At 49.1% G+C, this 13,844-nt stretch overlaps 3 protein-coding genes across 4 annotated transcripts; 2 read left to right on the top strand and 1 right to left on the bottom strand.

Moving 5' to 3' along the window:
• Positions 1–245: 245 nt before the first annotated feature.
• On the top strand, positions 246–1,225 carry TMEM88 (transmembrane protein 88). Its single transcript, XM_086359103.1, has 2 exons — positions 246–464; positions 573–1,225. The coding sequence occupies exons 1-2, from the start codon at positions 255–257 to the stop codon at positions 840–842; spliced, it is 480 nt and encodes a 159-aa protein (XP_086215229.1). The 5' UTR covers positions 246–254; the 3' UTR covers positions 843–1,225.
• A 607-nt stretch (positions 1,226–1,832) lies between these two features.
• NAA38 (N-alpha-acetyltransferase 38, NatC auxiliary subunit) lies at positions 1,833–12,227 on the bottom strand. 2 transcript variants are annotated; one of them, XM_086359106.1, is made up of 3 exons: positions 12,069–12,227; positions 2,167–2,353; positions 1,833–1,996 (listed from the first exon to the last, which is right to left on the bottom strand). In XM_086359106.1, the coding sequence occupies exons 1-3, from the start codon at positions 12,174–12,176 to the stop codon at positions 1,884–1,886; spliced, it is 408 nt and encodes a 135-aa protein (XP_086215232.1). In that variant the 5' UTR covers positions 12,177–12,227; the 3' UTR covers positions 1,833–1,883. The 2 variants fall into 2 exon arrangements, with proteins under 2 accessions (XP_086215232.1, XP_086215231.1); XM_086359105.1 differs by lacking the exon at positions 12,069–12,227 and adding an exon at positions 2,536–3,094.
• Positions 3,100–7,285, top strand: CYB5D1 (cytochrome b5 domain containing 1). Its single transcript, XM_086359099.1, has 4 exons — positions 3,100–3,417; positions 3,510–3,586; positions 3,705–3,923; positions 4,483–7,285. The coding sequence occupies exons 1-4, from the start codon at positions 3,258–3,260 to the stop codon at positions 4,711–4,713; spliced, it is 687 nt and encodes a 228-aa protein (XP_086215225.1). The 5' UTR covers positions 3,100–3,257; the 3' UTR covers positions 4,714–7,285.
• Positions 12,228–13,844: the final 1,617 nt, after the last annotated feature.

The raw sequence follows: 13,844 nt of genomic DNA, 5'->3' as shown, positions 1-13,844 counted from the left end.
AGCCCTGGGAGGAGGGCAGTGAGACCTTGATTGATGGGGAGGGACTGCGCAGACCCCGGCTAGGGGAGCCCCTCCCCGGAGGCGCCTGTGGAATGTCCAGAGCTCCGGTCTCTCCTTGGTATGGGGGGGGTGCCTAATCCTGGAGTCGCATTCCAGGATAAGGGGGGGTGGGGTGGGGAGAGGCTGGGCCGGGGGAGGGGCAGGAAAGAGGGCTATAAGGGCCGCGGCCCAGGCGGGAGGGAGCCAGGCGGGCCATGGCGGATGTCCCCGGGGCGCAGCGACCGGTTCCCGGCGGCGGCCCAGAGCCCCGGGACCCCCTGGACTGCTGGGCCTGTGCTGTGCTGGTCACGGCCCAGAATCTCCTGGTGGCCGCCTTCAACCTTCTCCTGCTGGCGCTGGTGCTGGGGACCATCCTGCTGCCCGCTGTCACCATGCTAGGCTTTGGCTTTCTCTGCCACTCCCAGGTAAGCATGAGCCCGCGTTGTCGGGGAAGGGTGGCGGTGGGGTCTGTGGGCCGCAACGTCGCCGGGCCCGGGCTGTTTGGCTTGGGCCTCACGCTGCTTCTCCTACAGTTCCTTCGCTCCCAGGCACCCCCTTGCACCGCGCACCTGCGGGACCCGGGCTTCACAGCCCTGCTGGTCACCGGATTCCTGCTCCTCGTGCCGCTGCTCGTGCTTGCCCTGGCCAGCTACCGCCGCCTCTGCCTGCGCCTCCGCCTGGCCGATTGCCTCGTGCCTTACAGCCGAGCCCTCTACCGGCGCCGGCGCAACCCGCAGCCGCGGCCAGCCCGGTCCTCACCAGGGCCCCAGGTTGCTCCAACCTCAGGAAAGGTCTGGGTCTGAGGACCCTCGAGTCAAGAACAACCCTGAGGACTGCCCTCTCTCCCGGTCGGCCCAAGGACTTGAAGCTTACCCTGCCCTCACTCGTGCCTAAACCGTGTCCAGCATCCCCTTAAGCAACTGAACATCTGTGGACCCAATTCTGGTGAAAATCCGCTACACCCTGAAAACCCACTTTCGTCTCACTACCCATATCTGAATCCTGAACATCTGGGCTGGACCCTGCATCCCCGCAGCCCCCTGTGAATAGACCTCACTGGTGCGCTGGTGCTCTCCTTTTCCGGTGCTGCTCCTAGTATTTACGGACTGGGGGGCGGGGGGAGGGGTGGCGAGGTTGGAGGGGAAGGAGTCATCCATCACACATCAATAAAGAATTATGAACTGAACGCAGTCCTGGGATCCTGTGAACAGAGGGACGGCACAAAGACTATCATTCCTGAAACGTGCCCAGGAGCAGGAAACAGCAAACGGGTGGGGGGCGGGGGTAGCTTTAGTTCGCAGGCCCAAGCATCCTTGAGTCTCCTGGCCTTCCCTTATCGCATTAGCCCGCTCTTCCTGGCCAGACCCCAGAGCTCTGTCCCTGACCCCAAAGGCACCTTCTCACCAATGGAGTGAAGGGGGCCCGGCCTCTGTCGCCTGCCCTGCTCCCCTTGGGGACCCAAGTCTTTTCTCTGACCCCAGCTTAAGAGGAACTCGGTGTTGCCAGGCCGGAGAGGGAAACAATGGGCCTTCCGGAGCAGGATGACACCCCGCCTCCTGCCACAATTCTGGAGCAGCTGCGTGGGAGGGAAGACAGAGGGGCCCATCCTAGGGCCTGTGGATCTGAGGTTCAGCCTGTTGCCCATCCTGACCTCGAATGTGAGAGAACCTTTGGCAGTTCTGGACATCCAGGTTGTGGAAGGAGGGCTGAGTGCTCCCGACCTCATATAAGCTTGCTCTAGGAATGGGATGTGCAATCCCTGCCCCAGCATCCCAGCTACACACACACACAGGTTACGGTCAGTTACAGGTTTAATGAGGACTGAAAGGCATGTTCGACAGGGCTCAGAGATAGGGAGGCCCCGCCAGGCTCTCTCTTTGCACCTCAATAGAAACGATGTGGTGTCCAGGTACCATGGCCAGACCCAAGACACGGGGTTCCCCGGCAGAGAAGGAATCTGGAAAGAAGAGAGAGCATTAGGGAGGCAGGACAGGGTCGGCCACGCCCCCTCTGAGCCACAACTTCTAGCCCCAGAAAATAGGGTGTGCAGCCAGGCACTTTAGGGGAAATGCCTCGCGTGAGGCTCCGCCGCATTCCCCGGTGGGTGTGCATTCCCTGAGCACTAACCCGACGGCTTGAGGAACTCCTGCGCCGAGCCCAGGATAACGTTGCAGTCACGGTCGGTGCAGAGGAAGCAACCGACCAGGGTCCGTCCATCTGTCATGCGAATGCGCATAGTCTTGTTGAGCAGCGCCTCCAGCTGCTGCCTAGCGCGCGCAGCCGGCGAGTCCTCCTCGCGCTCCCCGTCAGAGTCCTGTGCAGGGCGGGACATGCGCTCAGACCGCGCCGCCCAGCTGCAGCCTGTCTGCGGAACCACAGTTCCCGACAGCCTACGGGGCGCTCACACGAAGCCCAGAGGCTGCCGGGCCTGCAGTTCCCCTTCCGTTCCCCCATCTTGCTCCCCGACAGCCCCTCAATCCCAGAACCCGAGCTAACCCCGGCGCTGGAGCTGCTTTGACGCCGGCTGCAACAGCCATTTTCCTCTCGTAGCAGCATCGTTGGTCCAGCTCCGGCCATTTGTTCCCGGGCCTCCTCCAAGTCCGTCAACTTCCTAAGAACCTTTGAGTCCGGTGGTCTGAGATATCGCGAGCGCTCCCTACCTATTTTTTTTTTCGCGAGATCACCTCTCCAGTTCTTCGTCTCTTCGGCAACTGCAGAGATCTCGCGAGCTTCTCCTACACCAATGCTGCGGCTCAAGGAGGCCAATTACGCCAGACGTATTAAGATATCGCGAGAATTTTTCAACTATCTAGCTTCTTACCGGTCTCACTGGAATTTAGCGACAATTTCATAATTACACTCCTCCCCTTCGTTTTTTTTCCCTCTGCCTCGCGAGATAGTCTGTCCTAAAGAGTCCCTGTAGCCCAGACCACTGAATAAATTAAAACGGAGTGTGTTCTCTTTCCTCGGACATCCTGAGGACACAACTACTTGAACGCCGGGATCGGACTACGTTTCCCATGAGTACCCGCAGCCCACGCCCCTCTTTGCTTGTACAGCGTTTAATCTCAGAGGACGGTGGCCGGAAAGGAATAATGGTTTCCATGTCAGCGGATAAACGCACTCGCCTTAGCTACCGGACGAGGGAGGATGCAGTAGTGCGTGCGCGCTGAAAAGCAAGGAAGCAACTAAAGTCAGTGAGCAATAGAGCAAGAGCTATGCCAAGCCGGGGCCTAGTGGCCGGGCCAAACTTTGAGTATTTTCAACGTCGCTATTTCACGCCGGCCGAGGTGGCCCAACATAACCAGCCGGAAGACCTCTGGGTGTCTTACCTGGGAAACGTGTACAACCTAACCCCGTTGGCACAGGAGTACAAGGGTAAGGGCCACACTTTGGGCCAGCGTCGGGGGTGTGCTCGGGGGTGTTTGGTTCTTGGATGGCTAGCACTGACGGCGGCTGCTCCTTCCCAGGAGACTTGCTGTTGAAACCCATCGTGGAAGTGGCGGGCCAGGATATCAGCCACTGGTTTGATCCGAAAACCAGAGACGTGAGTTCTTCTGGAAACGGGCTGAAGGGAGGAGGCGCTGGAGGGTTGAAGAGGAAAAATAGAGGCCAACCAGAGCCCGAGATAGTGACTGCTCCCACCCTCCTCCTCTGCTTTAAAGATCCGCAAGCACATAGATCCGCTGACCGGTTCGCTGAGATACCGCACCCCCCGGGGCCGCTTTCTGCACGTGCCGCCTCAGCTACCCCGTTCGGACTGGGCCAATGATTTCGGGACGCCTTGGTGGCAAGGGTCGCGTTATGAGGTGGGGCGGCTGTCCTCCAAGACCCGGAATATCCGCATCATTAACACGCTCACGTCGCAAGAGCACACACTGGAGGTGAGAACTGGTGCCTGGGGGCAGGATAAAGGGAACTAAGAACCCCAGCAAAACTCCAAACAGCTCTGCAGGCCAGCAGCTCTCCACAGTCAATGGAAGCTGTGTTTTCTTCCCTTTTAGGGGTAACCGAGGAAAGGTTACCTGGGTCCTGGGGGCTGGGAATTTGAGCGCAGGGCGACAGTTTGTACATCTTAGTGACGGTGGTCCCCAGAAGCTCTTTCTTGCTGAGTTTTTGTACAGCAGTTCCAAGTGCACTCTTAATAGTCTACTTTATTGTGGGGATGAGGTCAGGGCAGTGACGTTTGGGCCATCTGTTTATTAGAAGTGGCTGCCACAAAGGCAGATAGGACTCGGGGGCCATTCATTGCATGCTGGAGCTTCAAGTTTATTTCTGGGACCCTGGAGTGCCTTAAGCTGCTGTATCTGCCAAGGGAAACACTCTAACCCCGGCTCTGTCGCCTTTTGGGCTTCTGGCCTTTCTGTGTGTGTGTGTGTGTGTGTGTGTGTGTGTGTGTGTTCCACCCAGAATTCTGGGGTGGGGTGCTTTCGTGTTCTCCAGGTGGGGGCCCTGGAATCGATGTGGGAAATACTACACCGCTATCTCCCCTATAATGCACATGCTGCCAGCTACACGTGGAAATATGATGGCAAGAATCTGAACATGGATTATACTCTGGAGGAGAATGGGATCCAGGATCAGCAGGAAGAATTTGATTATCTCAATATGGACAGTACACTTTACACACCTGCAGTACTGCTGTACTTCAATGATGACCTCACAGAACTATAGGATGGGAGGTGTATGCTCCTGTAGACTCAAGACAGATTTGGAATTTAGCGCTTTCTGTGCCCTGGAGGAAAAGAGGTGGGGATGGGGAGGGGCCATGCCTGGACCTAGACCTTCTTTCCACTCTGGGAGCTGGCATGAGGTTCCCATGCCCTACTGAAGTGTAAAGATCCTGTTCCTCAGGTTCATTAGCATTTACTCTGAGAAAGCTAGGGAGAATGCTAGAAGTGGATTCATTTTTAGGAATGATACAAGAAAATAAAGTATCTTAGATCAGGGAGATGTAGAAGAAATAAAGCATCTTAGCTCAGGCAGAACTTTTCCATAGTAAGAGAAAGAGAAGTTCTACACAGGGATGAGGGATGGAAGAACTTTTCTGGCAATGATGGAAATGGCATGGCTGCAGAAAGATGGAATTTACAAAGACAGGAAGAGGAGATGTCTGCCACTGGCCACACAAAACTGGTTAGTCTTTCTTCTGAATAGTATTTGCAGCTGAAACCGAAGAGGAAGAGGGGAAGTGAATGGTCACCAGGTAATTCAGGCCAAATATTATGCTATATATGCTCATTTAATATAACTACCCATAAGACAGATATCATTCCCACTGTTCTACAGATAAATCTTCTGAAGCTTAGCAAGAAGCTTAATTGCACAGAAGGTACACTAGTTCGCAACCAGAATGTAGATGCAGGTCTTCCCAATTCCAAAGTCCATTTTCTTTTCAATATGAAGAGAATATGTCAGTGTCCCAGCTTACTGCATAATGGGAACCTATAGGCCTATTGTGTAGTCAGCCATGGTGTGGTTTTTTTGTTTGTTGGAGTTATTACCTCTGGAAGGGAGTTAGCAGAGTTCTCCTGTGGCAGAGAGGACACAGGGAAGGCTAAGTGTCAGCTAAATAACAGCTGTTGAGGCTACTTCATGGTTAAACCCACAGCAAACCTTTCCTGACTCTTCTGAGGCACAGAGGTGGGTATACACTGACTCCAGGAAAACGAGAATGGGAAAGGGCCACTGGATAGGCCACTTTGGATGCGGTACAAAAAGGAAGCATCAGCATGTATATATTCATGATGGGTCTGTGCCTCTGACAGGAAGGTGAGGAAGATGGGGTTGGCCTTGCCAGATGGTGACTCTGCAAGAAGGGGCTTGACAGGGGTGATGCAAAGAGAGAAGCTAAGTCAACTAAGCTAAGTTCTCAAAAGAGAACCATGGAGGGCAGGGGCCAGATTTAGTCCGCTGTGACCTAAGCAGGGAAGGGGAAATGAGAATAACAGGTGAATTTCTTGACAGTTTCAGGCAAAAAAGGAAGCAGGGAGATGTTAGTGCATCTTCCTGGAAGATGGCCCCCTAGGAGACAGTGGGTGGGCTACACAGGAGCATGCTGAGGGGCTGATTAAGAACAGCACGGATAGAGGTGGGGACATCTGTGTCCACCTTTGGCTTCAGCAGTGTCTGAATTCACTGTGAGACAGCTTCCATTCAGTCCCATGTAATGACAGCATCCATGAATTATCTGAATCATTTTGATGTTTCATCAGCTCTGCAGCTGTTTCATGTATATCTTGTTTGCTCAGTTCTATTTGAGAACCAAAACTATGCTGTTGCTCTAGCCTTGGCCTTAGGGCCTGTGCCTATGGGATCTGCCCAAACTTGCCCCTCTGCCCAAATCTCCTACTTCAGTACCTTTTACCAGACACACATCTCTGTCCTCACACACAGTCACTCTCCAAGCAGATTATATCACCTAAATATCTCTGGGATCCATCTGCTTTTCTCAAAGCTGTCATTACTTCTGGTCTGGAATGCTTCCTAACCAGTCCTCCCATATCCACTTCTGTCCTCCCTGGTGGCTCAGTGGTAAAGAATCCACCTGCCAATGCAGGAGATGCAGATCGATTCCTGGATTAGGAAGATCCTCTGAAGAAGAAAATAGCATCCCACTCCAGTATTCTTGCCTGGAGAATCCCATGGACAGAGGAGCCTGACAGGCTGCAGTCCATGGGGTTGCAAAGAGTCGGACACGACTTAGTGACTAAACAACAGCCTCCACACAGAGCAGAGTGAGCTCTGGAAAACAAACCTAAACATCTAACTTTCCTCCTGCAGATATCTCAGGGGCTTCCAGTTACTTCTGGAATAAAATCCTAAATCCAAAGACCTTGCATAAATCAGCCTCTACCTGGCATCATCCCATCTTCATTCCCTACCTCCCAGTCACACTGGCTGGCTTTCTGTTTACTAAACGCCTTTCTGCCTCAGAGCCAGCACACAAGCTGTTCTCCCTGCTTGTGACACTCTTCCATTTCCCACCTTGCTAAAAGTGTTTCTTCCTCACAGCGACCTTGTCTGATTTCTCCATGTAGGTCAAGACTTTCTGTTAAATCTTCTCTTAGCACCAGGCCTATTTCAGAGTGCTTATTACAATAGTAATGTTAACATTATGGATGTAATTGGCTGGCTGGCTGCTAGATTGTAAGCTCACAAGAGCAGATAGCATGTCCATCTTGTTCACTACTGTATTCCCAGTGTTGGGCACACAGTTGCTGCGCAATAAATTTTGATGAATGAACTCAAATGTTAAGTGAATTCCTCTGCCTGTAATAACTAGTGGATGGATGCTGTGTCCTGCGGGGCAAGACGCAACCAAGAAATAGGATGTCTGGGTCCTGAACTATAATCTCTATCCACTGGTTTCTTTCCTTGCTCGCCATAGATCCAAGACCAAAAGTTACTCCATAGAAGTTCTTCGCCTCACAGAGATTTTTTGGGGCAATTGACCTGTCTTTTCTCTATATGGCCACCAGGTGGCTGTAGTCACCTATAGAGTGAAGGGAGAGGGGCCTGGATGAGGAAAAACACTTCCAACTTCTGAACAGGTTAGAATTAAAGGTGGCCCATGGAAATGCATAGGTGGAAGGAAAGGATCAGAAAAAAAGAGAAAACAACATGGCCACTATTCTGTTAGCATTAGGTTTGTTCCTGTTTTTAATTTTTTTCATAAGCACATGCCAGAAAAGGAGTGTAGTTTGAGAAATAAAACTCATGGGATAGGCCATGAAGGGGGTCTGATTACAGGAGTGGGTGTGTACAGGCACAGTGAGGCACAGAACTATGAAAGGGATAAAGATCACAAATTTTTCAGATAATAGAGTATGTTCATTTATTCTTAGTGGGTTTTGTTTTGTTTGTATACACCTTTCTACTGGGCACTACCTTGGTTCTCTAGATATCCAAGACTGGATATTTGCGTGAAGAGTATGTAAATAATGCCTGTTCCTAAAACCTAGATTCTAAATAGAACATGAATGTAGGCTTCAGGTCCTTCTGTGAGGGTCTCTTGTTTTGGAGGGAGGTGGGGTGGGGGTGGTATATTGAAAGAACAGTTTCCTATCCTAAGTAGATCACTGCAGCTTCAAAGAATTCACCTGGCGAATATTTCCCACAAGCCTCAGTCACTAGATGCACATATCCTTTGCAGGAAGTTTGCTCACTTAATGGGCTACAACATGCACACATGAAAAAGATAAATGAATGGTAAAGGACAAAATTACGGCAAATCACAACTAGCCTGGGCCTGCAGAAATGATTTCTAAATATTGTGTGTATGTGTTTATGTCTGCATGTGCAGAGATGGAGATGTGTATTATTTTGGAGAAAAGTGTTGTAATTTCCATCGGAGTCTCAAAATGGCCCAGCCCCTGACCCTGAAATAGGACACATATAAGCACAATCATAAAGACCCCAAAACTAAAATATCAAAGGTGACAATACGATGTGGTCCCAGGATTCCTGTCACCTGCCTCAATGCTCTACTTCAACCTGATACAAGACAGTCTTTGAAACAAGATAGTAATAGGCCACGCTGAGTGGCATCACCTTCCTGCATGACAAACATAGGCCACTGTTCCAGTCACCTGCTGTTGCTTAAAACTATGCCCAAACTTAAGTGGCTTCAAACAACCACCATCATTTATTTTGCTGAGTCTGTAACTTGGGCAGGGTTCAGTGGGGACAGCTCATTTTCACTCCATAAGGTGTCAACTGGGTAGATGACTGGAAGCTGGATAATTCACTTTGAAAATCGCTTACTTGCAAACAGCTGTAAAGTTGATGCTATCTATGGGCTCTTCTCCATGAGGGCCCCTTCTCAGCTTGGGTGGGCTTCCTCAAGGCATGGTAGCTTGGTTCCAAGAGCAAGTCTCCCAAGAGAACCAGGAGGAAGCTCAAGCAGTTTTTATAACCTCACTTCAAATTCAAGGGGAAGGAACTAGGCCTCACTTCTCAGTGGGAAGAGTCAAAGTCACACTGTAATAAAAACATGTTGGATGTGAGTTATTATTGTGACCATTTTTGGAAAATACAGTTGACCACAGATGCCCTGGAGGCAAAAGGAGGGACATCCAGTCAGTCTTGGGTAGCAGTGGGGTGTTGAGTCTTTCTGAAAACCAAAGTTGGAATCCTGGTTCCAACATCCACTTCAATTCATTAACCCAATACTGAGCATCTGCTGATATATCAGGCACAATACTGGACTCTGTAAATACACTAAATAGTAAGATGTAACTTCTGCCCTCAAGGAGCTTACAGGATAGTGGGAGATTCATAGAAGTTTGTAAACCCCTTAACCGGTCATCTTGCTTCCACTTGTACAAAGCAGCCAAGGGAAGTATTTTGTTTGTTTATTTTTTACTGGCATATAACTGATGCTTTTGAACTGAGGTGTTGGAGAAGACTCTTGGAGAGTCCTTTGGACTGCAAGGAGATCCAACCAGTCCATCCTAAAGGAGATCAGTTCTAAATATTCATTGGAAGGACTGATGTTGAAGCTGAAACTCCAATACTTTGGCCACCTGATGTGAAGAGCTGACTCATCTGAAAAGACCCTGATGCTCGGAAAGATTGAAGGCGGGAGGAGAAGGGGACAACAGAGATGAGATGGTTGGATGGCATCACCGACTCAATGGGCATGAGTTGGAGTAAACTCCGGGAGTTGGTGATGGACAGGGAGGCCTTGCATGCTGCAGTCCATGGGGTCACAAAGAGTCAGACACGACTGAGAGACTGAACTGAACTGAACAAAATGTGTGTCAGTTTCAGGTGTACAGCCAAGTGGATCAGTTACACATATACATGTATCCACTCTACATTCTTTTCCCATATAGGTCATTACAGAATATTGAGTAGAGTTCCCTGTGCTACACAGCAGATCCTTAGGGGGAAGCTTTTAAAGTTCCCCTGTTTAAAGTCTTCAAAGGCCTTTACTATTGTCTTCAAGGCCCTGCATGATCTGGCTCTTCCAGACTCTTTTTAAAATTTTACATCTATGTTATTGAAGTTGATTTACAACATTGTGTTAATTTCTACTACATAGCAAGTGGTTCAGTTATATACACACGGAGATCCTATGGACTGTAGCCCCCCAGGTTCCTCTGTCCATGGGATTCTCTAGGCAAGAATACTGGAGTGGGTTGCCATACTCTCCTCCAGGAGATCTTCCTGAGGGACTGAACCCACGTCTCTTATGTCTCCTGCATTGGCAAGCAGGTTCTTTACCACTAGTGTCACTTGGGAAGCCCCATATACCTATCTATATATATGTGTGTGTGTATATTCTTTTTCATTTTTTCCATTACGGCTTATTACAGGGCACTGCACATAGTTCCCTGCACTATACAGTAGGACCCTGTTCTCTGTCCACCCCATATATAATAGTCTGCATCTGCTCATCTGAAACACCCACTCCCTCCCTCCCCTGCCCCACCTCCCCCAGGGTCCTCTTTTATCAGTTTCTGACACTCCAAGCTCCTTTCTGCCAGGGCCTTCTACCATGCTGTTTCTCTGTATGAACACCACCCTCCACTCATCACTTGGCCCTCTGTATGAACACCACCCTCCACTCATCACTTGGCCACCAGCTGCCCTTAAAGTCTTTGCTTAAATGTCACTTTTTCAGAAAAGTCTTCCCTGGTCCCTTCAATTATGTCAACTCTTTGATCACACCCACTCAGGATGCCATGAAACATCATAATTACAATAAAAATACCTAGGGTAATTTGTTCTTTAATGTCCATATTCCTCCCTTTTTAGAGTATAAGCCCCAGGGGAACAGAGACATGATCAATATCCAGCACCCAGCGCCATGCTCAACCCAGAGCAGTTATCCAACATTCATAAAGTGAACACATACAATGTTACAAATACTACAAAAGGGCTAAATATGAAATGCTTTAGGAGTATCTAATCCCAGTCTGGGGAGATCACGAAAGGCTTTTTGGAGAGGCATCATCTCCAGGTGAGACTGGAAGGACAAGGAGGAAGTAGCCAAGTGAAGAGGTGAGAGGGTGGGAGGAAGAATAGACAGCAGAGAGTACATCGTTTAGAGGTGAGGTTGTGTGGAGAGCTCAGAGGCAGAAGGAAGTGCAGAACGGTAAACCAAGAGGAGACTGACAAGAGACGGGAGGCCTGAAGAGGGTGGGCAAGAGGCATTGAGGCTGGAACAGGTCCTGTGAGACTTTGTAAACCAGGTTTTTTGTTTTTGTTTTTCTTAATTGAGATATGGTTCACATACTATAAAATTCACCCTTTCAAGCATACAAGTTGGGAGTTAAGGGTTTTATAAGGATACTGTCATGATCAGAATTGCATTTTTGAAAAGGTGACTTGACTACAATGTCAAGAGAGAATGGATGGGAGGGGAGAAAAAGAACAAAGTGGAGACAGGGAGACGATGCCGTTACGGCAGTCCAGGGAAGAGAGGGAAGGTGGCTGGTGTGAAGTTTGTGGCCGTGGAGGTCAGAGAAGATGAACTCAAGAGAGAATTGCACAACCCAGTATTTTATTGGGAAGGGTCTGAGGCAGGGGGAGGAGTCAAGGATGACACCCAAGTTTCTGGCCTGGGTGACCAAGAGGATCATGAGTCCACTGACAGAGGAGGGAAATGATTGGAAGGAGGGTTTCACGGGCAAGGAAGATGGTGTGTTTTTAGTTAGCTGTCTGAAGTAACTCTGGAGCATGGAAAAAACAGATATCCAGATCTTACCAGGTATGTGGTATGAGATCCTGAATAGAGTTAAATTATCAGCAGTAACTATTACCAAAGTCAAAGATGAAATCACTTCAAGAATAAAGTGTGATCTACATGGAAGGCCTGGGAGGAACAGTATCTAAGGGGGAGGATGAGAAGAAACTCAGAAGGATGAACCGAAGTGGTTAAGAGAGACCCTGGAAAATGGTGCTGGTGAAGCCAAAGACAGTATTTGAGAGGAGAGAACAGTCAACAGTGTGAAACGTCACACAGTCAAGTAAGGAGAACTTGAGCATCCACAGATTTAGCGACAGCAAAACAGTGGTGCCTTAGAGAAGATGGTAGATGGATGAGGCATGAATGAGGTCTTCACAGAATTCCAGCTGCAGAGGAAGGAGCTTTCTGGCTTCTTAACTACACACAGAATATCCTTCATTTAGGTTCCATTTCTTCAATCACAAAACATGAACCGAAGCAGTAGAGATGCACTAAGGACAACAGGCATAAACCAGGTTATGGTCCCTTAAAAAGAAGTTACCTTATACTGTTGTTGAGAAGATTGAATATGATAAGGTATGGGGAAACGCCTAGCAGTATAAAAGGTCCTTGGGACAGACACTCAAGATTTTTCGTTTTCTTTCCCTTTCCTTATGCGATCCATTCCTTATTTACTAATGAATGCTTTCCTTGGGATTTCCTGAGATTCGACATTATTTAGCATCCAGGTAACTTCTGTCATGATTGGAAAATTAGTAGACTATGTCTGTGACTAACTGGTTTCCAACCTAACAACAGTGTTTGTGCCTCCATTAGGAGAACTGCTGCTGCTAAGTCGCTTCAGTCGTGTCCGACTCTGTGCGACCCCAGAGACGGCAGCCCACCAGGCTTCCCCATCCCTGGGATTCTCCAGGCAAGAACACTGGAGTGGGTTGCCATTTCCTTCTCCAACGCATGAAAGTGAAAGTGAAGTCGCTCAGTCATGTCTGACTTCTAGTGACCCCATGGACTGCAGCCTACCAGGCTCCTCCGTCCATGGGATTTTCCAGGCAAGAGTACTGGAGTGGGGTGCCATTGCCTTCTCCGAGGAGAACTGAGCATAGTAAAATGTGGTTTGTTTCACATGACACCAGAACTGAGCTTATTTAAATAAAGCAGAGGAAAAGTGAGGAAATGGAGCCAACTGTTGGGAACAGGAATACTTAAAGTCAGCCCTTTGCTCCTTCAGTTTAAGGTGCTGTGTATAACCCAGGTCGTGAAACCACACACCTTACAAGCATCTTAAGTGGATCTCTCTGAAGTGAGAAATGGCTAATAGTACACGCGACTGTTTAGAACACTACCTACCTATTACCAAGTGCCTTACAGCCAGTGCCTTATGTAAGTTAGCTCACTGATCTTCGCTGCAGCCCGGTGAAGCAAGCACTTATATCCCTGCTTGACAGATAAGGGAGCTGAGATGCGTGGGATAAGCTGCTTCCCCAGGGTCACTGTTAGTAAGTGGCAGAACTTAATTTCAGATGCTACCTGAACCCAGAGCTCAAATTCTTCCTTACTTGGCTATGGAACACCTATTAGGAGTTATACAGTTTTGGAACATGGAATTTTTTAAAAATTAATTTTATTAATCACATCCAGTTTACTCTGAAATTAAAATTACTCTTCCTATCCAGAGAGCTAGGTGGTGAAAGGGCCTACGAGCAGGCAAAGGAGCAGGAGGACAGCTTGGGGCTCTGCAGGAAAGGTGTCAGGGCGGTTCTGCTCAAACAGCCAGGGCTTAACAACCGATGGAAAGTGAGGCATCCTGGCTGGCCAGTCAGTAAGAAACTATCGAGAAATTGTTAAACAGGCACTGTGAAAGAGGAAAAGATGTTTAGTTTTTGCTATTTTGTATAGAATTGTTATATTCAGTTTCCATCATAGTGATCAATCAAAGCAGGTCTAAAAGAAAATGGAAGGGAATTCCCTGGCAGTCCAGTGGTTGGAACTCTGTGCTTTCACTGCCGAGGAAGGAGGTTTGATCCCTTGATGAGGGACTAAGATCCTGCAAGTGGTGCAGCAAGGACAGAAACTGGGAGAAGACAAAGATAAAAGTTTGGCGATAAAT

The sequence above is a fragment of the Bos grunniens genome, chromosome 19 (genome assembly GCF_055505025.1).
Source record: "Bos grunniens cultivar Pamir isolate PY7600 chromosome 19, Bosgru_T2T1.0, whole genome shotgun sequence".
Classification (NCBI taxonomy): domain Eukaryota; kingdom Metazoa; phylum Chordata; class Mammalia; order Artiodactyla; family Bovidae; genus Bos; species Bos grunniens.
The sequence above is the reverse complement of the archived record's forward strand: the minus strand, read 5'-3'. Positions and strand labels throughout refer to the sequence as shown.